This window comes from Balaenoptera musculus, chromosome 1 (genome assembly GCF_009873245.2).
Source record: "Balaenoptera musculus isolate JJ_BM4_2016_0621 chromosome 1, mBalMus1.pri.v3, whole genome shotgun sequence".
NCBI lineage: Eukaryota > Metazoa > Chordata > Mammalia > Artiodactyla > Balaenopteridae > Balaenoptera > Balaenoptera musculus.
In genome coordinates this window covers 55,747,742-55,772,008 of record NC_045785.1, presented here as the reverse complement: position 1 = coordinate 55,772,008, position 24,267 = coordinate 55,747,742, and the positions used below count along the sequence as shown (strand labels likewise).

Sequence of the window (24,267 nt, the reverse complement as noted above, 5' to 3'; positions counted from 1 at the left end):
AGATCCGTGAGATGTGGCATCTGAGGATCAGTTTTGTGCTGCATTTCTGCTACTTATTCGCTGTGTGTACAGGTGTAATGCACTGGACAAACACAGTTCTTGGCCAAGACAGAAATGTTCAGGTACCACCTGGCTGGACACACATCAGAGAGCTGCATGGGTTGATAAAACGTTCATGTAAACTAACGGAGACTGTTTATTCTTTTATTTTTATTTTTTAAAGTTAATTTTTATTGGAGTATAATTGATTTACAGTGTTGTGTTTCTGCTGTACAGCAAATGAATCAATTATACATATACATATATCCACTCTTTTTTTTAGATTCTTTTCCATATAGGTCATTACAGAGTATTGAGTAGAGTTCCTGTGCTATACAGTAGGTTTTTATTAGTTATCTATTTTATATACAGTAGTGTGTATATGTCAATCCCAGTCTCCCAATTTATCCCTCCTCCCCACTTTCCTCCTTGGTAACCATAAGTTTGTTTTCTACATCTGTGACTCTATTACTGTTTTGTAAATAAGTTCATTTGTACCATTTTTTTAGATTCCACATGTAAGCTATATCATATATTTGTCTTTGTCTGACTTATTTCACTCAGTATGACAGTCTCTAGGTCCATCCTTGTCTCTGCAAATGGCATTTTCGTTCTTTTTTTATGGCCATGGAGACTGTTGAAATGAATGCTAGTACAAGGGAACTTGTTCGTGCAAATTCCACTAACCGGATTCCCTCCCCGCCCCCCAGTTCCACCCCTTACAGTTCTGTGAAATGAAAATTGGTCATAATCATGATTCTAAGGCCTGAGAAGGTCTGATATGCTCTTCTGAATCATCAAAGGCAGAGAAATTTCCATTGAACATGATTTTTGTGAATTCTGCCACATTTAGATCCCTGGAAATGTGTGTGCCTTATACCTATCAATTATCCAGGACATTGACTCTGGATAAGAGGGAAACAAGGCTGTGTAAACAACTCTGCTGAGTAATAGGTGACCTCCTAACCTCCTATTTCTGACTCTGTGTTTCCTTTTATCCAAGGACAAGATGTTACAAAAATAATTCAGAGTGACTCCCAAGGGTAGCCCCATGAACAACTGAGGCTGCACCGCAGAGGATGATTAATCAACAGCAGCAGAATATTTGTTCCCCCAGTGCTGTTAGGAAATGTCCCAGCCAGGCTGGCTCTTCAGCCATGAAGACAAAAGCTTTGGGAAAGTTTTTTCTGACTCATTCACAGTGTAATTTGCAGAAGAAAACCTCTAGCTTCTTATTTTATTATTTTTTTTAAAAAGTTGCTCTTTGTGGGAGTTATGTGTGTGTATTAAGGTGGGGTTAGAGTATAGATCCCCCCCATGAATATTCAAATGAGCTCTTACCAGTGGCAATATTTGGGGCTGTTTGCTCAGTTAACTTTTATTGTCCTGGGATGTTCACACTGAGGGAAAGGGGAGGTGGGGAATCTTAGTGTACAGTGCCTGTATATCCATCAAGGACTAGTTGATTCATTTAAAGTATTTTAAAAGAGGACATTATTTTCTGCAGATGAATTTTAAGTGTCCCCATGCTTTTGCCTGTCATCTCCTTGTGTCTGAGTTCCCCCCATCTCTACATAGCACATATTCACATACTGGGGGACTTTTCTTGTTTCTGAGGAATTCATGTGAGTGTGGGGATTTGAGTTCTTCTCTGGGGTTGTCTCCTCAAAGGAAAGTCCATACCTCTGAGTTGGGCGTTTATGGTCTGCTGTAAACTGGTCTCAGCTTTCTCCTTTTTCTCATTTCTTTCTATTCTACACAAACCTTCTGGTCAGTCTCCAAAGGGTTTTACACTGCCCCTTTCCTTCTTTTGTTATTTCTTCATGTTTCTATTATTTGGAATGTTCCCTTCAGTCGGCTGCTGTTCTCTTCCTATTTGTATCTTCCCCATTCCTAAAGGCCCAGTTCAAATCCCACCTGCTCCATAATGGTCATACTATTATATGCCTAATCTGGGCCAGGTGTTCTACTAGACCTATATATATTTCTTCTCTCAGAGGGTAAAACAATCCTGTAAAAGAATTACTGTTATCTTTATTTGCAAATAAGAAAATAATCACTGAAAGTTAAAAAGTAACCTGATCCCAGTGACTGAGTGTCAGGGCCAGTGTTCTAGCTCAGTTCTTCTTGACCAGAATGGTTAACTCCACCATGCTGGTTTTTCCTGAATTCTTCTGGATTGGGTTAACTACCTCAACCCCACACTCACACCTTCTCTGAACATACTCTTTGCCTTGGTTGGATGTGTCTTGTGTTTGGCAATCAATCATGTATCAATATTATTACTTTTTCACATTCTTGGGTTGCTAACTCTTCTTTGATGATACATCTTTTCTTGCATTCTTTTATTCCCACCAAAGTGTGCTTCACAGGCTTTTCATAATGAGCTTTTGTTTGGTTGGTTATTTTACTTAATGAAGATGTCCAGGAGCGAGGGAGTTATTCCTTCTAGTTGTTATTATGTTTATGTTTTTAGTCTATTTTGTCATTAACATCCTACCATAATATTTACCTCCACAGTGCTCTTAGAAAATTATCCTCCCTTTCTCTTTTTCTACATTTTTTTTCTCTTAAAAGGAGAGGCCAAAGAAGCTCCATGGCTGAAGTCTGCACCATTCCCCTCCTTCCCCCAAAAAATTAAACAGGAAAATTGAATGAAGACCAGGCATTGCCACTGAATATTTTGGTGCAACGAGATGGATGCCTGTTGTCTGTTAGACAGGGGCCCTTTGATAAAAGAATTATGGCTGTAGTCATGTTCTGGCCCTGCTTGGGACCTCGCTTTAAGGGTACAAAATAGTGTCTCATTGACGTTCTGCCTTCTTATGAGCAGAGTATAAAGTAAGCATTTATCTTGAGAAAGAATAGCTGTATTTGCTCACCTTTTTCAGTTCATTGGTAGAAAAACATAATTAAAGTTGCTGCAGAAGACTCCTAGCCAAATTCATCATAATATACCATCTATTTAAACCTTCAAAACTTGGGAAGCTTTCCCCTCCCTAGAAATATCCATTGATGACCATACGCTGAATTCTTCTCTCCATTTACAATGGTTATTTCCATAAAATACATTGAAAAATTTGCACAGATGTGAAGTAAACAGAAAGGATTTTGAATTGTTTAGTTTCCTGCAAAGCATCACGAGGAGATGTGATTCTAAGGTTAGAAACTGGGGACTATGGGAATAAATCATGGGTAATGGCAGAATTTAAAATCTGAATCTTCCATGCTTTGTGGGTATTGTTTCTACATTTTCTTTATCTCTGGTAGCATTATATGGATTTAGGAGGTAAACAGCCGAAGAGCTTTCTGGGAGAAGAACCTGTATTGTGAAATGAAGACTGTGAGTGTGGCAGTGTTCAGTGGATCTCAGTGCAGCTGTTTGTGTTAAAACATCCTAGGCTGCCCTGAGAAAACCATAATTCAAAAAGAGTCATGTACCAAAATGTTCATTGCAGCTCTATTTACAACAGCCAGGACATGGAAGCAACCTAAGTGTCCATCATCGGATGAATGGATAAAGAAGATGTGGCACATATATACAATGGAATATTACTCAGCCATAAAAAGAAATGAAATGGAGGTATTTGTAATGAGGTGGATGGAGTTAAGAGTCTGTCATACAGAGTGAAGTAAGTCAGAAAGAGAAAAACAAATACAGTATGCTAACACATATATATGGAATCTAAGGAAAAAAGAAAAAAAAAAAGGCCATGAAGAACCTAGTGGCAAGATGGGAATAAAGACACAGACCTACTAAAGAATGGACTTGAGGATATGGGGAGGGGGAGGGGTGAGATGTGACAGGATGAGAGAGTGTCATGGACATATATACACTACCAAATGTAAAATAGATAGCTAGTGGGAAGCAGCCGCATAGCACAGGGAGATCAGCATGGTGCTTTGTGACCGCCTGGGGGGGTGGGATTGGGAGGGAGGGAGATGCGGGAGGGAGGAGATATGGGAACGTGTGTATATCTGTAGCTGATTCACTTTGTTATAAAGCAGAAACTAACACACCATTGTGAAGCAATTATACTCCAATAAAGATGTTTAAAAAAAAAAAAAAATCCTAGGCTGCATGGTTTGGGAAAAGAGGGATGATCTTCTCATAGTCAAAGGAATTCCAGATGAAATGCAGTTGACTATTTTATGTTCAGCTGACTATAAACAGTGATTATAAAGTAAATTCTGTTTTGGTAATCTTGTTCAGTCCTTTAAACCAGTGTTTCTCAAACGGTGGTTTATTATTCATTAGTGGACTGTGAAATCGATTTTGTGGGTCTTATTTAGCATTTAAAATCTATTATTAAACAGAAGAAAATAGTATAGAATAGAAAATATCAGAGTGAATTACATGTAGTAAGGATATTTTTCTGTGAAACTCATTTTTTGTCATACACACATGGTGTCATACACACATTTCTTACTGTAGATCGTGGTAAAAAAGGTTTGAAAAGCTGTCAGCATGGGTTCCTAAGATGTCAGATAGTGGTGTGTAACCGTTACTGGACTCTTGGCTGGTGCCAGAGACAATTGGGGCAGATGGGGAGGAGAGAGAGGAGGCTCCGTGCTGTGGAGGAGCAGTGTCGACCTGGTGATCAAGTCTGCTGTCTTGGTGAAGACCGAGTGGATTGCTCACTATGCAAATACGGTTCACGAAGAGCTCTGCCTTAGTGCAGCACTGGAGACTGTTGGTAGGCTATTTCAAGTCTAAACATGAAAACTGATTACAGTTTCTTGGTTGAGGAGAGGTGCAGGAGAACATGTAGGGAAACACTTTCCTTGAGATTTCCTTTTATTTCTCTCCCCAGCATCACTTTATATTTTGAGGCAATAGCTGAGCTCCTTTGGGGTATAGACTGGTGTGGACATTGCCATTTGATAGCAATTAACATGCATTGACATTGTCCAGCTTCTGAACCCCCTTCATTTCTGGAGTGATCATCCGTTGTTGCTGTGGAAGCTGAAGGAGGTACAGACACATGACTAGCGGTGAACCAAGTCCAGCCTCTTGGATTCCTCTGTCCCAAGACTTAGCTTCTGGAAGGAATGGTACAAATACATAGGGGTGGCTTGAGATCATTCGTGGAAGCAGCAGAATCAGGAGTCCAGTTGTGGTGATGACTGGTGACCAGTGGTGGCCGTGCTAGAACGATGTCCTTATCAGACTGTTCTTGTGTTCTTATATCTTCCCCTTAGTTTATTTTCATCCTAAGGTAAACAGAACTGGTTTCTGTTGTTTGCTTCCGGGAACCCTAAGTGGTTAAAGAATTACAGGAAACACGTTAGATGGATTTCTGCCCCCAAAGAGCTTAGTACATAACAGAGAGAGGGAGTAGGTAAATATGCAGTAGACACACAAATAAATTAGTGAAAGTTAGCAAGGGGTGGAGGGGGATTCAGGGTTGCTTCCTCTATATTCCTTTAAATTATAGTTACCTTGAAGTTTCGCCAGATGGCATATCTGTAAGAGGTTCTGTGTCTTTGTATCACGACCCTTTGGAAATACAAGTTAATGAGGAATTAGTTTTGTTAGGGTGCAGCATAATATGATTTCAAACATTTGTAAGATAGGGTTTGTTTGCTTTGTTACTTTTTTTTTTTTAATCTAAACATTTTTAAAAGCCTTGAGTATACTCAACAGAAAACTGATTAACTAATGAACTGTGAGCTTTTTGAGTGTGAGCCAGTAAAAAGTTACTTTAGAGGAAGAGATTTAGAGAAATCTTGAATCTTCACAACAGCCCTGTAGATACTTTATTAATCCCAGAGAAAACAGAAAAGTGTAGAGGTTGAAAAACGTGACTAAGATCACACAGACATTAGAGCTGGGGTCTGAACCCAGGTTAGGGTGACTCTAGGCCCAGGCTTCTAACTGTTTCTGTTCTGTAAAGAACTGTAGAGGTCATCTAATACTTTCCTTGTTACACAGGATTTGTGTTCAGAGAGCTTTAGAGACTTTTTCAATACCAGGCAGTTTCTCTTATTGCTTACAGACAGAAGCTGGTGCCCACATGTGCGTGTACACACTCTCTCTCCATCTCTCTCTCTCTCTCTCTCTGTCTCTCTGTCTCTCTGTCTCTCTCTCTCTCTCTCTCTCCCTCTCCCTACCCCCCTCTCCTCAGTCTGACCCTGCCTCACCTTTTCACTCTGTCTACTTCTTTCCTGCCTGATCCCTCCTGGTCTGCATAGTCCTTCCTGCAGCTCCACCCTCTCGATTTTCCTTCCTCCAGCCCTTTTCCAGGACAGCTGCACCCCTCCTTTCTTTTTAGATTGTCTCTATTCCTCAAAGCTGGGAACAGAGTCCACTCTACCTGGTCACTTCACAGCCCTCTCTTCTTGACTCCTGTAGTTCTTAATGCTTGCCAACTATTAATAATAGACTGGAGGGTTTTGGTGGGCTTAGATTTTTTTTTTTTTTTTAATTATTTATTTATTTTTGGCTGTGTTGGGTCTTCGTTTCTGTGCGACGGCTTTCTCCAGTTGCGGCGAGCGGGGGCCACTCTTCATCGCGGTGCGCGGGCCTCTCACTATTGCGGCCTCTCTTGTTGCGGAGCACAGGCTCCAGACGCGCAGGCTCAGTAATTGTGGCTCACGGGCCTAGTTGCTCCGCGGCATGTGGGATCTTCCCAGACCAGGGCTCGAACCCGTGTCCCCTGCATTGGCAGGCAGATTCTCAACCACTGCGCCACCAGGGAAGCCCCTGGGCTTAGATTTTAAGCGTGGTTCTTCTTTAGATTCCCCCCAAAGCCTTGCCCAAGGAAGTGTGGCAAACTGAAAGGGCAGTGAAGCTGGAGGCTGAGAAATGTGTCTGAGCCTGGTCTCGCCACTCACTGGCCACTTGACCGTGGGAATGTCTGAAGCTGAGTCTTCTCATCTGTGAAAGGAGCTGTGAGACTCGAATGTGGTTATAGATGTGAAGAAAGCTCTTTTTAAGCTATAAAGTATCATATAAATGCAAGGTTTTATTGTGATGGTACAAGTGCTTAATAAGTATTTTAGTGATGAACGATTGGAAAGCACAGAAGGTGAAGACAAGCCATTTTCCCCACCTTTAGAGTGTCCACTTCTGTCACCATATTTTGACTACTGTATTCTGTGCTCTTTAAGAACATTATAGATGTATTAGTGGTAAAAGAAATAAAAGGGAGGGAATAGCAAAGCGTATTGATACAGTGCGGCTTTTAGGAAAACACATTTTGACTTAATTTAGTTTGATCAGAAGCAGTCTCTCAGGGAAAGCAGGCTCACTGGGAGCAGTGCAGAGAGCCCTGGATCATCGAGTTGGCATTGATTGTTTGATCATCCCTAGAAGTTTATTGTAAATGGAGCAGCACTTACGGTTCTGGGGTATTCCTGGAATTGCTGCTATAGTTAGAAGTGAGTTATTCTGTGTGGCCGGAGTAGCATATAGAAAAGCCATAATTCTGACTTGCTGACGGGAAAAAATAACAGATTTTGTTTTTATGTCATCTTTTTGGCTGGAATCCATTAGCTTTGCATAGCATCTTGTGATGCCTTCCTCAGAACAGTTATCTGGGCCTCAGTAAAGCAGGGGACACCGGGAGCAACAAACACAGTCATTGACAAGTCTCCAGTGGGTGCGAAGCCCCGGGTAATGAGACTCAGAGGGAAGAAAGACGCTTTCCTCTGTGTGTGTGTGTGTGTGTGTGTTTGTGTGTGTGTGTGTGTTAGGCCTTTAGGAGGTTCCGTGCCTACGGGGTGGGCCTCTGCCAGGGCCACCAGAACTTCCTCCCCACATATCCACCCCTACCCTCGTGGTGCCAGAGCAGTGTGATAGTTGTGGGCTGGAACGCAGGCAGGGCCCGGGGCACTTTCATGATTTGTTGAACGACAGTTCTTTCAGTCTCTGGAGGGAGGGGCCCGGGATGAGACCAGTCTCCTAGGTGGATGCTAGACTACAGAAAGTACTACGAAGCCAGAGAAGACAGTGGTGTTGGTGATGGGGGGCACTTTAAAGCAGATTTTACGCCCCTGTGGAAAAAGCCTGGTCCTTGGAGTCAGTCGCGTGTTTGACATCTGGCACCCCCACTGATTGGCCTGAAACTTCTGTTTTTTATGAGAATTAAGTGCAAGCGCCTAGCTCCGTGCATGAGATGTTGCAGACGCTCGGTGTATGCTGGAGCTCCCTTTCCTTGACTGGAACTGTGTTCCATCAAGCTGTAATCAGTTTAACAGAAATTACGACCAAAATAGGAATGCTTACTGCCTGCTCCACTCTGTGTTAGGTACTTTATATGCATTAACTAATTTAACTCTTATCAGCTTTAGGAGATAGAGGCTATTTTTTATCCCCCCACTTACAGCTGAGAACATTGAGTTTTAGAGAGGGTAAGTAAGTTGCCTAAGATTACAATCGCTAGTCAGTGGGGAAGGCAGGATACAAACCCAGGTCCTTATGACTCCAGCTCAGGCTCTTAACTGCTCTGCTGTGTCATCTGAGACTTATGAAATGGGACTTTGATTTATGACCAGGCTTTTTGCTCAGAATCCCTATTTATTCTTTGTTCTTCTAAGCAAGTTGGCCACCCACTTCAGTCCTCTGCCATAAAGCCTACATTATATTGCTTTAGCACTAACATCTTTCACATCTACAGCCTCATTTGAAAAAGGCCAACAGACACATGAAAGAATGCTCAACATCATTAATCATTAGAGAAATGCAAATCAAAACTACAATGAGGTATCATCTCACACCGGTCAGAATGGCCATCATCAAAAAATCTAGAAACAATAAATGCTGGAGAGGGTGTGGAGAAAAGGGAACACTCTTGCACTGTTGGTGGGAATGTAAATTGATACAGCCACTATGGAGAACAGTATGGAGGTTCCTTAGAAAACTAAAAATAGAACTACCATACGACCCAGCAATCCCACTACTGGGCATATACCCTGAGAGAACCATAATTCAGAAAGAGTCATGTACCAAAATGTTCATTGCAGCTCTATTTACAATAGCCAGGACATGGAAGCAACCTAAGTGTCCATCATCGGATGAATGGATAAAGAAGATGTGGCGCATATATACAATGGAATATTACTCAGCCGTAAAAAGAAATGAAATGGAGGTATTTGTAATGAGGTGGATGGAGTTAGAGTCTGTCATACAGAGTGAAGTAAGTCAGAAAGAGAAAAACAAATACAGTATGCTAACACATATATATGGAATCTAGGAAAAAAAAAAAAAAAGGTCATGAAGAACCTAGTGGCAAGATGGGAATGAAGACACAGACCTACTAAAGAATGGACTTGAGGATATGGGGAGGGGGAGGGGTGAGATGTGACAGGGTGAGAGAGTGTCATGGACATGTATACACTACCAAATGTAAAATAGATAGCTAGTGGGAAGCAGCCGCATAGCACAGGGAGATCAGCTCGGTGCTTTGTGACCACCTAGAGGGGTGGGATAGGGAGGGTGGGAGGGAGGGAGATGCAAGAGGGAAGAGGAAAAAAAAAAGGCATGTAGGAGCTTAAGGAAGACTTTTTGAGAGATTTTTTTTGATCCGTTGGGCAAGATGCTTCCTCTCAGGTTCACGGATGGGCTCAGATTTAAATGACTTGCTCAAGGTCCACTTGCTAGTTGTGTATAGAGGCAATAAAATCACACACCCTGCATTACGGTGATATTTCCATCGGGTGATGTTGCTTGCTTTGTTACCTTCATCTTTCATTTAACCATTTAGCTACTTACTGATCACCTAATACAGTAAAGCATGGAACAAAAGTGACAAGAGTCCCTGCCCTCTTGGAGCTTGTATTGTTGCATCAGGTTTCCTCACCATCCTTAAGACTGGTGCCTGCTGAAATGGTTTTTAAGGTTTAAGATCTTCAGTCTTAACATTTCTTAAGGTATTAAGCAGCTGATTTCAGGACATTTTCTAAATTACGTGTTTTTCTTTTCAATTTTTCTGGGTTCATACCTTAATTCATCAACATTTTATTTGTGTTTTCTACTTCAGGAATCAAAAGCTTTGATTCCTTTAAGGCATCCGTTAGGTAATTCACTGTAGGTGTGATGGTTTCTCTAGTAAAAGTCAGATATCCAAAGTATTTTATTTTGAGACTTGTCATTGATTTAAAAAATTTTTTAAATTTTACTTTCATTTATTCCTTCTTTAATGATAGTCCTTTTTAAAAATTTTTATTTTATATTGGAGTATAGTTGATTAACAATGTTGTGTTAGTTTCAGGTGTATGGCAAAGTGATTCAGTTATACATATATATTTGTCATTGATTTTAACCATCATCCAGTCTATTTTTATCATATACATCTGGCCATGGCCTTTGGCCCAAAGCACTCATATTCTGATCATCATATTTGTGAATATTAATATGATCTATCTTTATGTCTGTCGTCTCCACTATTCAAAATTTAATTTTATGTTCTTCCTTTAATAGATACCTGTATTTCAAAAGATATCCTTGAAAATATAGCAGGCTTTCCATATCTTCAGACACTGATTTCTGGAATTTTGCATCTTACAAAATAGTTGTGCTACCCCGTTTATTGCAGTTAGTCCTGTTCAGACTCACAGAGTCACATTTTGTTTCTGTTACTTTTCCGTCATTCACAAAGTATTAGATATACATATCTCTTGCATAAGACTTTTATAAACTAAAAAATTCAGAATTCACAAAATTTCCCTGATTTTTTTTTTTTTCATGTAAAGTAGCATCTGCAAGATTGAGCCACTAAAGTAATGGCTAAAGCCACTAAAGCCACTTTCTTCACTGGAAGAAAGGCATTTTCTTTCAAATCCTTGAAAATTTATAAGGAGGTTAGGGTAGAAGAATTCACTGCTATCATCAAAAAGCTTTTGATTTCTCACTTTTACCCTTACTATTTTCTGAGCTTCTTTGTATTCATTTGAGTTGGGAATGGAACCCAGTGAATCATGTTATTTTTAAAGGGTGTTGTGTTGAGTGATTCCTACTGGTCAGTTTTTCTAGCATTAAAGATTTTCTTTTTGTATCTTGGAGCAAGAAGCTTGAATTGATTTCTTGGAATTATCCAAAGTATTTATAAGCTGATCGTGCTCTTTTCCTACTTGTTCTAAAATAAGTAGTTAGAGCATGTTGTTTAGTTTATTCGGAAAGAAATGTTACTTGAATGAGGCCGTTGCAGAAATGCTGTAGCACAAAAAACACTTGTCATCCTGAATGAGTCGTCATTTCATATAAAGTGGGTCAGCAGTCTTAGGTTTAAATGTTTAGCATACCTTTTTTTTTTTTTTAATTTATTTTATTTATTTATTTTTGGCTGTGTCAGGTCTTCATTGCTGCACGCGGGCTTTCTCTAGTTGGCGGCGAGCGGGGGGCTACTCTTTGTTGCGGTGCGCGGGCTTCTCATCCCGGTGGCTTCTCTTGTTGCCGGAGCTCGGGCTCTAGGCACGCGGACTCAGCAGCTGTGGCTCGCGGGCTCTAGAGCGCAGGCTCAGTAGTTGTGGTGCACGGGCTTCGTTGCTCCGCGGCATGTGGGATCTTTCTGGTCCAGGGCTCGAACCCGTGTCCCCTGCATTGGCAGGCGGATTCTTAACCACTGCGCCACCAGGGAAGCCCTAGCATGCCTTTTAAGTGCTATATGGGTGTGTTTGATTTTTTATCATTGGAATGTCAATTTTCTGAGAACAGGGATTTTTGTTGTTATTGAATCAGTCTATAAAAACATCATAGTAAATGCATATTGTCAAGAAATTCTGTTGCTGATCTTGATTTCTCAGAGTTTAATCTCTAGGCTAAGCATCACAAATTGATACCATTTTATTGTCCTGTCCAGTAATACTGGAAGTCAGTTTGAAAATTATTAGGTACAATGTGACTTCAATACAGTGTTGCTTGTAATAGAGAATGAATAATGGAAAAACCAAACTCTTCTTGATTACGGGTTTTGATAGAACCCTGGTGATTGTAGTCTGATCCTCAATCCCCATGACTCCTGTGTTCAAGTAACATGTGATCTGATGGTGCCATGTTAAAATGCTTTTGTGAGTTTAAAAAGATTTATGCAGTAGCCCTTCTTAAAGAGACTGATGGAACTTCAGGTCTCTTCCTGCTCTAAAAGGTTCTGAGTGTGCGTCCCTCTTCTGGTTTGGGGCACTAAAGCATGGAGGCCATCTGGTTGATTTCCATTCATCCTTGGCAGCGTGCTGCCGGAAACATGGGGTAGCAAGGCCCCAGGCGTGCTGTTAGCAAGTATGAATGTGCTAGTGCTGTTCTTTACCCACGCCTAAAAAGGCGTATTGGAGGGATTTCCCCATTTATGCATCTGGAGAGACCGGACTGGCTTCTTCCCTCTACAGGACCTTTGCATATGCTCATCCTTTACCCAAACTGCTTTCTCCCCACCTCCCATGACAGCCATTCCATCTCAGCTCAGTGTTACTTCCCTCTTGAGTCCCATGCTGAATCACATTCCTTATTATATGCTCTCTTTTTCCTTCATGGCATTTTAAGTTCTTTATGATTACTTCTTTCTGTGCATCTTTGTTTGATTCTTTTAGTCCTGTGGACTGTAAGCTCCACATGAGCAGTGACCATATTGCTCTTGTTCTTCATTGCGGCCTCCTGGTATAGCTCAGCTTTTGGCACGAAGAACTGCTCAAAAATAATTGTCGAATGAGTCTCCTAAATGTGGGATTTGAACACCTGCTTCTGAGCCAAAGCAGGGTATTAGATGTAGCTAATTTCAGATTGCTGTTTTGCTGCAGGGCAGGGTATCTATTTATGTAAGTAAAACAATTGGTTATATTAAATTTTTTAAAGCTGAAAGTACAATGATTTGTTCTTTGAATCTTTTAAAAACTGTCATGACAAAATAGCCAAGTCAAAGTCATCACATCAAAATTCATACTTATATCTCCTGCCTGGCCTCCTATCATTAGTTTTGCCTTATCCACTGCAGAAAACCTCCCCAAACCAGCCCTCTCCAGTGTCAGTCACCGGAGTTAGCAAGGGGCATAAAGATGATATCATGCCACACCCACTCTACTGATTTTAGATTGCTTTTGTGTTTTGTGCCATCTCCCACTTCGACTGTAATGTCCTGTGGGAATGCTGGCCTTGCAGCCTCAGAGGTAACTCATCTCCCTTTCCCCAGGCACCCCTCCACTTCTGCCTCGTCATGCATGGGACTGTGCTCTTTCTAAAACTGGATTCTGATAAAATGTGTGGAATGACCAACAGAAAACTGAGACAATAATCTGTATTAATTTGGCAACCATTTTCAAATCACTAAGAGTGGTTACTCCTTATTTGCAAAACATAGTTTGATTTTACTCTTAAAAAGAGTTTGTGAGAAGCACCAAGGAAAGCTGTTAAAACAATGCAGAGCTGTGTAGGTGGTGGCGGCGGTGGTGTTGGTGTTGGTGGTAAGAATGGGACCAGGTACTTTAATTTTACAGAACCAAGCTGGTATTCTTGTTTAGTATGAATAAGGCTTTGAGATGAGGTTGGGAAGTTGGGAAGACCTTTATTTGCTGCCTAAGTTTTCAGATAAGAATGACTCAAAAAATATTTGGTGAACTGAAAGCATCATTGGTCAGATTTGTTCCCAGGCCCTCCTCCGTTCACCATACCATCTGCTGTTTCACCATTAAAATGAAGCCATGGGTAGGCTGGATTGGGAAGAGGGTAATTCTAAAGGAAGTGGAAATGGGAAATAGAAGTGCACATCTTTGGGCCCCTATACTATTGTTCACAGCCTCAAGAGAGAGGTTGTTGACGGAAAAGGCACACAGTCCTCATTCACACTGAACAGGGCACTCTACACCAAGAAGCAAAAAGTCCCTGGCTTCCTTTCTTGAAGCAGTGAAAATAATATCTTCTTTGATGTTTACACCCTAAGATGTCTCTCTGTCCTCTCAGTGTCCTCATCAATGTCCCCCCCCCCCCCGCCCCGGCCTTCTTCCTCCCAAATGCTTTTTCCTGCCTGCTTATGGTTTGGGCTGCTTCCTTAATGAACGTGTCCTCTTATTTTCTGATGCAATTACCTCTGTAGCTGATTTATTTATTTATCTTTGTCTTTAGCTCAGCTCTGAATGGGTTTTGGAAAGTAGAGAAGAAAATCCAGTCTGCTTTTTGGGGGGCATTGGACAGCTGGATAAATGCAGGTATGTACATTTGCATTATTTAAAAGAAAGACAAAGGAAAATAGCTTCTATAAAGAATAATGAAACTGATCTTAAACTTACAGGACTATCTGTGCTATATCCATTTATTTTTCAATATCGTTATTTTAATTTTTGTTCATTCCAAATGTTGCATGTGCTACTTTGGAGATTTTTTTTTTAACTACAAAAGTATGGCAAGTACAGTCTAAGTTCCCTTGTAATCTCTCCTAGATATTCACCACTGTTAACAATTTATTGTCTGTTTTTCCAGATTGTACAAATGCATAACCAGAAGGATCATAATATACATGTTTTGCTTTTTTCATTTTGCAGTGTGTCATATACATCTTTCAGTGTTGGGTCAAATAGTTTTATGTCACCTTAACAGCTGCATAGTATTCCTTTATGTTGATATTCTTTTTTTTTTTTCTTTTATAAATTTATTTTATTTATTTTTGGCTGCGTTGGGTCTTCATTGGTGCACACGGGCTTTCTCTAGTTGTGGCGAGCAGGGGCTACTCTTCGTTGTGGTGCAAGGGCTTCTCATTGAAGGGGTTTCTCTTGTTGCAGAGCATGGGCTCTAGGCGCAGAGGCTTCAGTAGTTGTGGCGCACGGGCTCAGTAGTTGTGGCCTGCGGGCTCTAGAGTGCAGGCTCAGTAGTTATGGCACACGGGCCTTAGCCGCTCCGCAGCATGTGGGATCTTCCCAGACCAGGACTCAAACCCGTGTCCCCTGCATTGACAGGTGGATTCTCAACCACTGCGCCACCAGGGAAGCCCTTATGTTGATATTCTTAATTTTGTTTACTGAGTATTCTCCTGTTGGACGTTGTATTTTTGTTTTCTATTTCAAATGGTGCCACGTCTTGTACATATATAATTATGTATATTTGCCTGATTATTTCTGTAGGGTGAAAGTGTATAACACCATCTTTGAATTCTTCCCCTGCCATGTCTGTTTAGACTCTTAAGGACAAAGGTTTTTTCTTACATTATAAAGCAGACTTTAGCTACTTTGTTTTCTATCTCTGTTTTTCATTGTTGGGGTATGGTTGGAGGCTCAGTGTTGGGTTTTAAAACTTTCTTGCTTGATAGTTGATCTGAACCTTAAGGTAAGTTATGAGCTAATCTTTCAGCCTGGTCTCTGGAAAATTTTGATCTTCAGATTTATTTTGGAGATTAAACAAGTAAAACCAAATGCCTCTTGGTTTGTAGCATTGAGGCATATCTGGTTCGTGTCCTTCCTGTAAATATCTCACCTCACCAGGGCAGCTAACGGACCAAGCACATGAATTTGGTGAAGAGAACTGTGACTGCGGCCCTCCCTCCGTGACTTGTTTTGGGTCATTCTGCAAGCTCCGTGCTAGGCACTGGTGATACAAATGTGAATGACACAGTCCCTGTCCTTAAGGAACTCAGCACGTGGGAGTGAGAGAGGGACAGACAGGTGAATAATAGGGTCGTAATTCAGTGTGGTGAGTGCATTGTGGTGAGTTTGAGAGAGGACATCTAACTCAGGAGGTGGGATGGAGGTTCAGAGGTGACTTCCTGGAGGAGGTAATGTCCGAGCTGAGTTCTAAAGGCAATTGAAGTTTGCCATGAAAGGGATGAGGTGGGAAGGCACTCCTGGTAGAGGAATTAGCATGAGCAAAGGCAGGAAAATGAGATAAACAGCTTGGGGGGGTGGGGGGGGTAACAAGAAGATGGCAGCTTTGTGAGTTTCAAGCCTGCAGTAAGAGGCCGAGAGTGATATAACATGAGATGAGGCCAGTGTGGCTAGCCGGCCAGGTGATGGAGGGCCTCTGTTAGGAGCTTAGGATTGGTCTCTAGATTAATGGGGAGCCTTTAGAGGATCTGAGATGTGCTAGGGGGACATTACTTTGGGGGCTAAGTGAAGGTTGGCTTGGTAGGCAGGAGGAAAGTAGGAACCTGGGGTCAGGGAAATTGGTTTGAGGCCACTGGTGCTGGGGTGAGGGGGAGAAAGAACATGCAGGACTTTACCTAGTTCCCCTCTCTTTTCTCACCGTGCCCAAAGCTCAGTTGCTGAGGTTGGCTCTTTGATCCTAGTTGCTCTCCCCATTGAGGGGGCTCAGGTGAGTAACTTATTTGCAAGCTTCTCACCAGTGGGTTCTGACCTTTTCAAAGCAAGACTTCTCGCTCACATTCTGGTGCCACAAAGTGCTGCCCATCGTCCTGCCTCTCCGTGGGGTGAAGGGACCTGGCTCCACTCATTAATTCTCATGACCCATTCATGTGGCTTATGAACATGAATTGGTAGTCCTTTTGTGTGTACTGTCTCAGAGCCAGCCTGGGCTAGGCTCTAGGGGCATGAAAATAGGTAAGGATGGTTAATGCCCTCCCTGAGCTTGCCGTTTACTGGGAGGTAGACATAAAAGTAAAAGACAGTGTAATTTGTGCCAGTAGGTCTATTCAAAAGTTAAATGATTCCAGTAGAGGTAACAGGAATATTAATAATGTTAACATCAGTGGTTCCAGAATGAGGCACAGTTTTCAACTACAACTTGTGTGCAAATAGAGAAAATAAATTCAGGTCATGTCTAAAATTACTCTGATTTTTGACAATATGGTCTTAACCATAATTCATGAGCGTGCATAATTGATTACTTCCCATGGTTGCACCTGCTGTGAGCTCTGATGCATTTGATTTTCAGGGAGGGAAGGGGCAGGGGGAGGTACTTATCCAATACCATATCTTTCTGCTTGCTTACCTTCAAAACACTCTTTCATCACTTAGTGCTTTTAGCACATAGAATGACCGCATAGTCTCATTTTCCTTCTACTACAGTATCTAAATATAAAAGAGGACTGCAATGCCATGGCTTTCTGTGCTAAAATGAGGAGCTCCAAGAAGACTGACGTGAATCTGGAGGCCCCTGAGCCAGGGGTGGAAGTGCTCTTCTATCTGTCGGATAGGGAGCCCCTCCGGTTGGGCAGCGGAGAGTACACAGCGGAGGAGCTGTGCATCAGGGCGGCGCAGGAATGCTGTGAGTACCGGCAGCTGCCCAGGGCCCAGCAGGTCCCGGTGTCTCTGCCCCCGCACCTCCACTGAGTGGAGAGAGGTGTGGGCTCTGGGAGTCATTCGTTCTGCCCTGCCTCTGCCACTGACTTGCATTTGACCTTAGGCCAGTGAATTTAATTCTGAGACTGTCACTTTTCACTTTCTTCACTACAAAGTGGCTTATTCCTGCTCTGTCAGTAATGAGCTGCGGGGATACCAGGGAATGATGCTCAGTTTTCTGATTTCCCCTATATCTATGAAATTGGAATAATATCAGCACTAAATGAGTGAAGCACCTGGCACAAAGTTACAAGCTCAGAAGTGCCATCTCTCAATATATTAATTGTTTAAAACTTCTGAAAAGTGTGGTCTATCCTTACGCTGCCATGACCTGCCTCCTTATTGCCTGGCACCCCCCTCCCTGCCCCCTGCCCCTGCAACGTGACACTAAGTTGAAGTGAGAAGTTAAGTGTCACTTTGTGGCTTGGTCAGATTGCCAAGTTGTGAAAAGGAAGGGCAGTGAGCCTGTGAACAAGACAATCATTTTTTCTTTTTCTTTCTTTCTTTCTTTCTTTCTTTTTTTTTTTTTTAAAGTGAGCCTTGTCTTACTAAAGTTAGTTTATTGCCCTTAGACGGTAGGAAACCAAACTGACTAACAAAATAAAGCCCTTCATTATCCTTTAAACTTGGAGTCATTGGCAATTTTTGCCTACCTGCTTTTAAATGACAGGTAAAGTTAATTCATAGAAACTGAAGATCTAATCCACTTAGATCGTGGTGGTGGTTATACAACTCTGTAAATATACTAAAATTCATTGAACTGTACACTTAAAATGGGTGAACTTTATGGTATGTAAATTACATCTCAATAAAGCTGTTTTTAAAAAATCAACTCATTTCATGATGATAAATTAACTAGCCATGATGGCAGATAGTCTGATCCATGCTTTACTTATATCATCTTTAGTCCTCAGAACAACTCTGCGGGGATAGTATGGTTGTTTCAAGAGTCAGCTACCTTGTTTGTAATACAGCTTGTCTAGAAAACCCATTTTCTTCCTGATATGTCTTTCTGCTTAAAATGCTTTAAATACAAGAGTTCCAATAAAAGGGGAGAGGTTGGTGCTATAGGGAAGAATGTAGTAGATCCTTACTGACTAAACATAACACTAGATAAAATTGGCTGAGTTACAGATTATTATGGGGAAAATGCATTAATATTTTAGGGTTACTTTGACTAGATAGCAGAGTATGTAAGGAACCAGCTTTGGACAGCAGCTTTAAAAGTATTTGTAATTAGCAAAACAACTAGATGTAAATTGGTGTTTCTAAGGCATTTTTTCCCCTTTACCTTGAGATTTGGTTTATAGTGTTTATTCTCTTGGCCAAGCTTCTTGCCATCAGCATAGCAAGTATAAACCTTAGTTTGTTAGCAAGGATCATTTGTACAGAATTGTTGGGCTGCAGTTAGTGAGAGATAGAGGAATTGCTGCTAAAGGAGATGAGAGGGGAGAGCCTGTGAATCTGAAGACAGACACAGCCCCTGTATGCTGTTACTCTGGGCTCAGGGTCAATTTGGGGCATCAGTTTTTAAGCCCAGTCTGTAGAGAATGAGTATTACCTTTTGTAACCAACTCAGGGGATTGTTGCAAAAATTAATAAATTTTAAAAATAGATGAATACAGAATACCACAGATTCTTGTAGCTATTATTATTATAGTACATGATGCTTTGGGATCTGTATACTTCCTCATTTTTCACCAATATATGGTAAATTTTTGTTCTTTTAGCTCTCATTATTTACCCCCTCAGTACCTCTATCTAGGTTTGAATGCCAGCCCTGGATTTTACTAGTTGAGTAACCCTGAATCAGACTAAATCTCAGAGTTTCTTTACCTGTAACATGGCAAAAATAATACTTAACCACATTAAGTGTTAGGAGAATTGAAAGGTAATAGATGTGTGTTAGCCTGATGCCCGATACTAAGCCCTCAGTAAATGTTAGTATTGTTACTATTTTTCAGTACTTTTATATGAAAGGTATCTTTCATCTTCCTATTTTTAAGTAGTAATATTGTTTGAATCAGACCTGTGGTAGAATTATAGACCTATCCATGATTATAGATAAATTATTCTTCAAATATGTATGTTTCACATTCAAATATGGATATGTATAAAGAAAAGCTAGATTTCTAGTCCAGTCCACAGAAGCCAATTTATGAATGAAAACCTATTGTTTACGTGAAACATAGTCCTGATAATACTGGATCCAAAAGCCATTTGCCATTTTTCCCAAGGGAAAATGCTCTTTGAAATTTAGCTCCATCTTCTCTGTTACATGGAGGAGTGTAACTCTGAAGGGGTAACTCCCAAATATCTTGAGAAGCAGGAGTTGAGGAATTCAGCAGAGGCATGGAGATGCCAAGAAAGCTGTAACTTCTTAACTTAGTGTGTGCACTGGAGAGAGTCCCTGCCTAGGTGGGCAGGGCCAGCGGGGGTCCCAGTCAGTGTCAGTCTCACTTCAGATGTCTGAGTTGGGAAACAAGTGCCAGCTACCTCATGTTCTCCCACGTTTTTTTGCTTTTAAGTTCATTGTATCTTAGTTTGAGGCCTGACCACACATGAAAATATCAGCAACGATTGATTACTTGCGATCGTTCTCCTATCTCCCCCGACACTTTTAGGTTACAGGTCTGTGTAATTTTAATCATGGGCTCAGAAGTGAGTGGAAAGGTACTTTCCTGGCTTCATCATCTCCCTTACCTTTTCGAACATTCTTGTATCAAAGGAGGCGGTTAGTCAGGTAGGGAGGCAAGGGAGCACTGTTGGACCACCTTTTGTAAGCATATATGTTCTTGCTAGTTGGCTACCAATAAAAAATATTTTTGATAACCATACAGAGTACTTAAGAAGTATATTGTTATTAATGGCAATAGATTTTAATCACTGATAGAAATCACTTTGGTTATTTATTCTAACACACATTTCATGTGCTACTGCCAGGAACTTGTTCGCATGTTTAATGTGTAATCACAGTGTGTTAGAACTGTTTAAACATTTTCTGTAGGAAACAGATTAGGGATTTCTCAAACTCTAGGAATGTTTCTCACTGTGATTAACAAGGTGCACATCAGGTGGTATCTGGGAACCTCTCAGATGGCCTTTTTTTCTTTGAAGCAGGATTTGGCAAGACTCTGTCATAGACACTGTAATGAGAAATATTATTAGACTTTTATTTTTAAATGGTTTTAACCTGGTTTGCCAGGAGCTATAGTATATATTCCTGGGGAGCCATAATTTTTTATTATTTTGTTTAAAACTGCCTGATGGAACATGGTTGGAAGTTGTATTTGGTATTTGGCCCTAAGAGGATGCGAATATGACCTAGATTCTTTTTGGATGAGACAATTTCTGGTCTTTGTGTATGTTGTGCTTTGGAAACAGATGGCCAGATTTATCTATCTTTAATTTTCTGATGTGTTCTTTACTTTTCCCCAGGTATATCTCCCCTGTGTCACAACCTCTTTGCCCTGTATGATGAGAACACCAAGCTCTGGTATGCTCCGAATCGCACCATCACCGTCGACGACAAGATGTCACTCCGGCTCCACTACCGGATGAGGTATGGGTGCCTGCTGGGCTCCCTCATGCAGGGACGGGCGACGGTTAGCCTGGAGCCCTGAGTCACTTACCAAGAAGTATTGTAGTCATTTTTATAATTTGTAGGTTTTGTATTTGCTTGGTATGAGAAAGGCCTTCTTCAGTATTTGGAAAACAGTTCAAGGTGAGTTTGACCACCTTCTCTGCCATATTTTAGAAAAGAAATCATTATAATGCAGAGGGTATTTTGAATAGAATTAATATCCTGCAGCAGAGTTTTTCATTCAGTGAATCATGGATATGAGTTTAATTTAGTGAGTTATGACCAGGATTTTTTTTTAAAGAGAGAAATAGATGAGGATAGATAATATCAGTATATATACATATCCTAAGAATATTGTTTTTTAGAACTTCAGTTTGAGATATATAATCTGTCTGTATGTACTAGGTCATGATATAATAAACTATGTTTCTTACTAAAAGTTGCAGCTAGAGAGCTTGAGAAACACTGCCTGATGTAGAAACCTAGAAATCCTAGCTTGGTCTTGTTCTAAAGAGGTGAATGTTTTCATCCACTGCCTGAGGATTTTTGTCTAGTGGGGCTGTAATTTTTCTTCTGGTGGGTACTTACTTGCCTTTTCTCCCATATTATAGACTTTGTTAAATGTCACGTAGTCTCCCAAGGTGGCACAGGCAGTCAGTACTTCACCGCTGTAGTCTCTTGAGTTTATAAGCGTGTTTGTTCTGTACCTAGAATTGAAAGTATGTTTGTTAGATACTAGTTAAGCATACTTTCACACGTGTATTTAGCAGAGGAGCTTATAAATAGGGTTAATCCTATCTGAAAAGAATCTTAACGTACATAGATGTGATTAAGTCAGTGGGTTAGCTCAGATGCTAATGGAATGCCGGCTCATGCTGGAAAAGCCCTGGAGATCTCAGAGGCCCTCAGTATCTTAGCTGCTGTTTACTCTGGGGAGTCAGTAGAGTTGTTACCATTCCACAACGGCCCGGGTGTTTTTCTCAGCGGAAGCTGAACCAGATCTACGTTCTTTGATAATCATCCTGGGGCTGACTTTCCTCTTCTCTCTGTACTCACCCACAGTCTCACCTTAAGAGGAGAGGTGTGTGTCATGTGAGATTTCACGCCCCAGATTTAGGGAAACGTTCACCCCACCCAGCTGAGCCTTCCGACTATATTTGGATTTGTTTTTCAGAGTGTAATCTAGCTTTCTGTGGCCTGGGGGTTGGCTATGTGACCCAGCATTGAAACATGTATTTGCAGCTCGAAGTCTAGGAAGTGAGGCATGTCATTGAGTTCTAGTTCTTTCCCTCTAGGGTTTTCCACTTGGCTCGGAATCTAGAATGGTAGAATCTGGGACTTGGAAGAGACCTGAGTTTGCCTGATTCAATTCTTCCAATTTTTTAGGGGGAAACTGATGTCCAAAAAAGAGAAGTGAGTTACTCACAGTTACACACATAGTGAATCGTCTTGTTAGCATTAGAACCCTCTTTGAGGCCTTAGTCTTTGCTGGTCCTGTGACTGCCTCATGATTAAAAGCTGTCTTTGCCAGCTCCCTGTTTATGTTAGCTGCCAGGAAGTGCATGGCTGCCTCATTTTTGGCACCTTGACTTTGTACCTGACATTGGGCTTCAACAGGATATTGCTTTGTTACCACAAGCTCTTTGAACTTGGAAAAAAAGATCCCACCCTAAGCTAAAGCATTTGCATTACAACCAACTACATAATTTTGAAACCTCATCATCTCCCCACTGAAGAAGGTGTAATATGAAAATAGATGTTGGTGACTGTTTCAGCGGAATCCCAGCTCTGTGTTCTTGTACTTTAATTATAGTTTTCTGCCTTTAGGTAATTTTGATAGCTATTGCTTTGTAATGTATCTTAATATAAGACAAGCATATTCTTTATTCCTTTTTAAGTAAAAAACGTTTTCTTGCCTTTTCATCTAAATGAATTTTACTATCCATTAGTAAAGTTCTATAGAAACCTAAAGAGAATTCGTTGTATATAATAGCTGTACATAAACTTAGAATATGTAATCATCTGTAATATAATTTTCTCAAAAACTTGCAAGGAAGGCATATCTCTTATTGGCAGGTCTGTCTATCCCGCCAATAAGGGGGATAATCTCTCCCTCCCTCCTTCCTTCCTTCCTTCCTGCAGTGTTCTTCCACATCATTCTGCAAAGGAGTATCAGCAGCTATCATACTACATTTATTTAGATCATTCTTAATTTTTTTCCTTTAGCATGTTGTAATATCAGAAATTGGCCCAAGTTTAATAATTAATTTTGAAAGGAGCGCACAATTTCTGTCTTCAGTGTACTTACTAGTTTTGTCTTATTAGCGATTAGGAAGATGTTGATTTTTTTTTTTTTCCTTGAAACATTCCCTGTTGTTACATTTATTTATTTATTTTTCTTGAAGTGTAGTGGATTTACAATATTAGTTTCATATGTACAACATAGTGATTCAATATTTTTGTAGGTTATACTCCACTTAAAGTTATTACAAAATAATGGCTATATTTCCCTGTGCTATACAATATATCCTTGTTGCTTATGGAAGATGTTGATTTTGGCAGTTAACTGATCTAAAGGTTTTTTCTTTTTATTGTCTTATTAAATAGAGAGCTGTCAGCCTTTGACTATAGGCAATTTCCAGAGATACAGCCTTGTTTTAGGCTCCCTTCAGCCTTTCTGTAGTGGAGAAGCTGCACATTACCTTATCTTGTCTGAATATCTTACCAAAAGGCTTCCAAGGCAAGGCTGGTCTCGCAGGGCTCAGACAGCAACCTCAGAAAATGTCCTCGTTCAGCCCCGAGGGAGTATGATGGGTCCTTGGCTCTTTATCATAGAGACTCAGCGGGGTGTGGGAGATCCATGGCTCCACCTGGTTCAGGGAAAATCTGTCTTCAGTGTTGCTCTTTCAGACAACTTCCTCCATCCTTGAATCCTTTCCCCCCTCATCCCAGGTAAGCTTCCATACCATACATAATTCTCATTCTCTCATTACCACCTTCCTCCACTCTCAAACAGAATTTACCTGTCCTGCGTGCCCCTCTGTCAGAGCCTCACTTTGAACCTTTGTATATGGAGTGCCCGGCACACGATTAGCACTCAGAAGCTCTTAGCTACTCTCTTAATCGTCCCATTTAGACCCTCTCACCTGTCTCCTCCCAGGAAGACCCCCTGGAACTTATAGTAGATCACTAGATTATTGTATGAATGAAGAGAACTCTCCATTTTGGATTTCCCTCAGCAGTCAGAGGAGTTGGCCACGGCCTTGTCCATCTTTTTCTGCCCCAGTGTCAGATTTCCTGTATCTGCTCAGCTGGTAGGGCTGGTTCACCTCTTACTTTCTGCCTGCCCAGGGCAGCCGACCCTGGAGGAGTCCTCCCCGCCTTGCTCTGTTCTGCCCTTGAAGAGCAGGCACCTCAGCCTGGGGGCAGCATGA

General features: G+C 41.1%; 1 protein-coding gene across 1 annotated transcript in view; it reads left to right on the top strand.

Moving 5' to 3' along the window:
- JAK1 (Janus kinase 1) overlaps positions 1 to 24,267 on the top strand; it is a 241,668-nt gene that overhangs the window by 175,234 nt on the left and 42,167 nt on the right. Inside the window, 3 exon segments of the mRNA XM_036853262.1 lie at positions 14,090 to 14,172; positions 16,978 to 17,176; positions 20,689 to 20,812. Of these exon segments, the coding sequence (XP_036709157.1) occupies positions 14,167 to 14,172; positions 16,978 to 17,176; positions 20,689 to 20,812 (329 nt within the window). The 5' untranslated portion in view covers positions 14,090 to 14,166.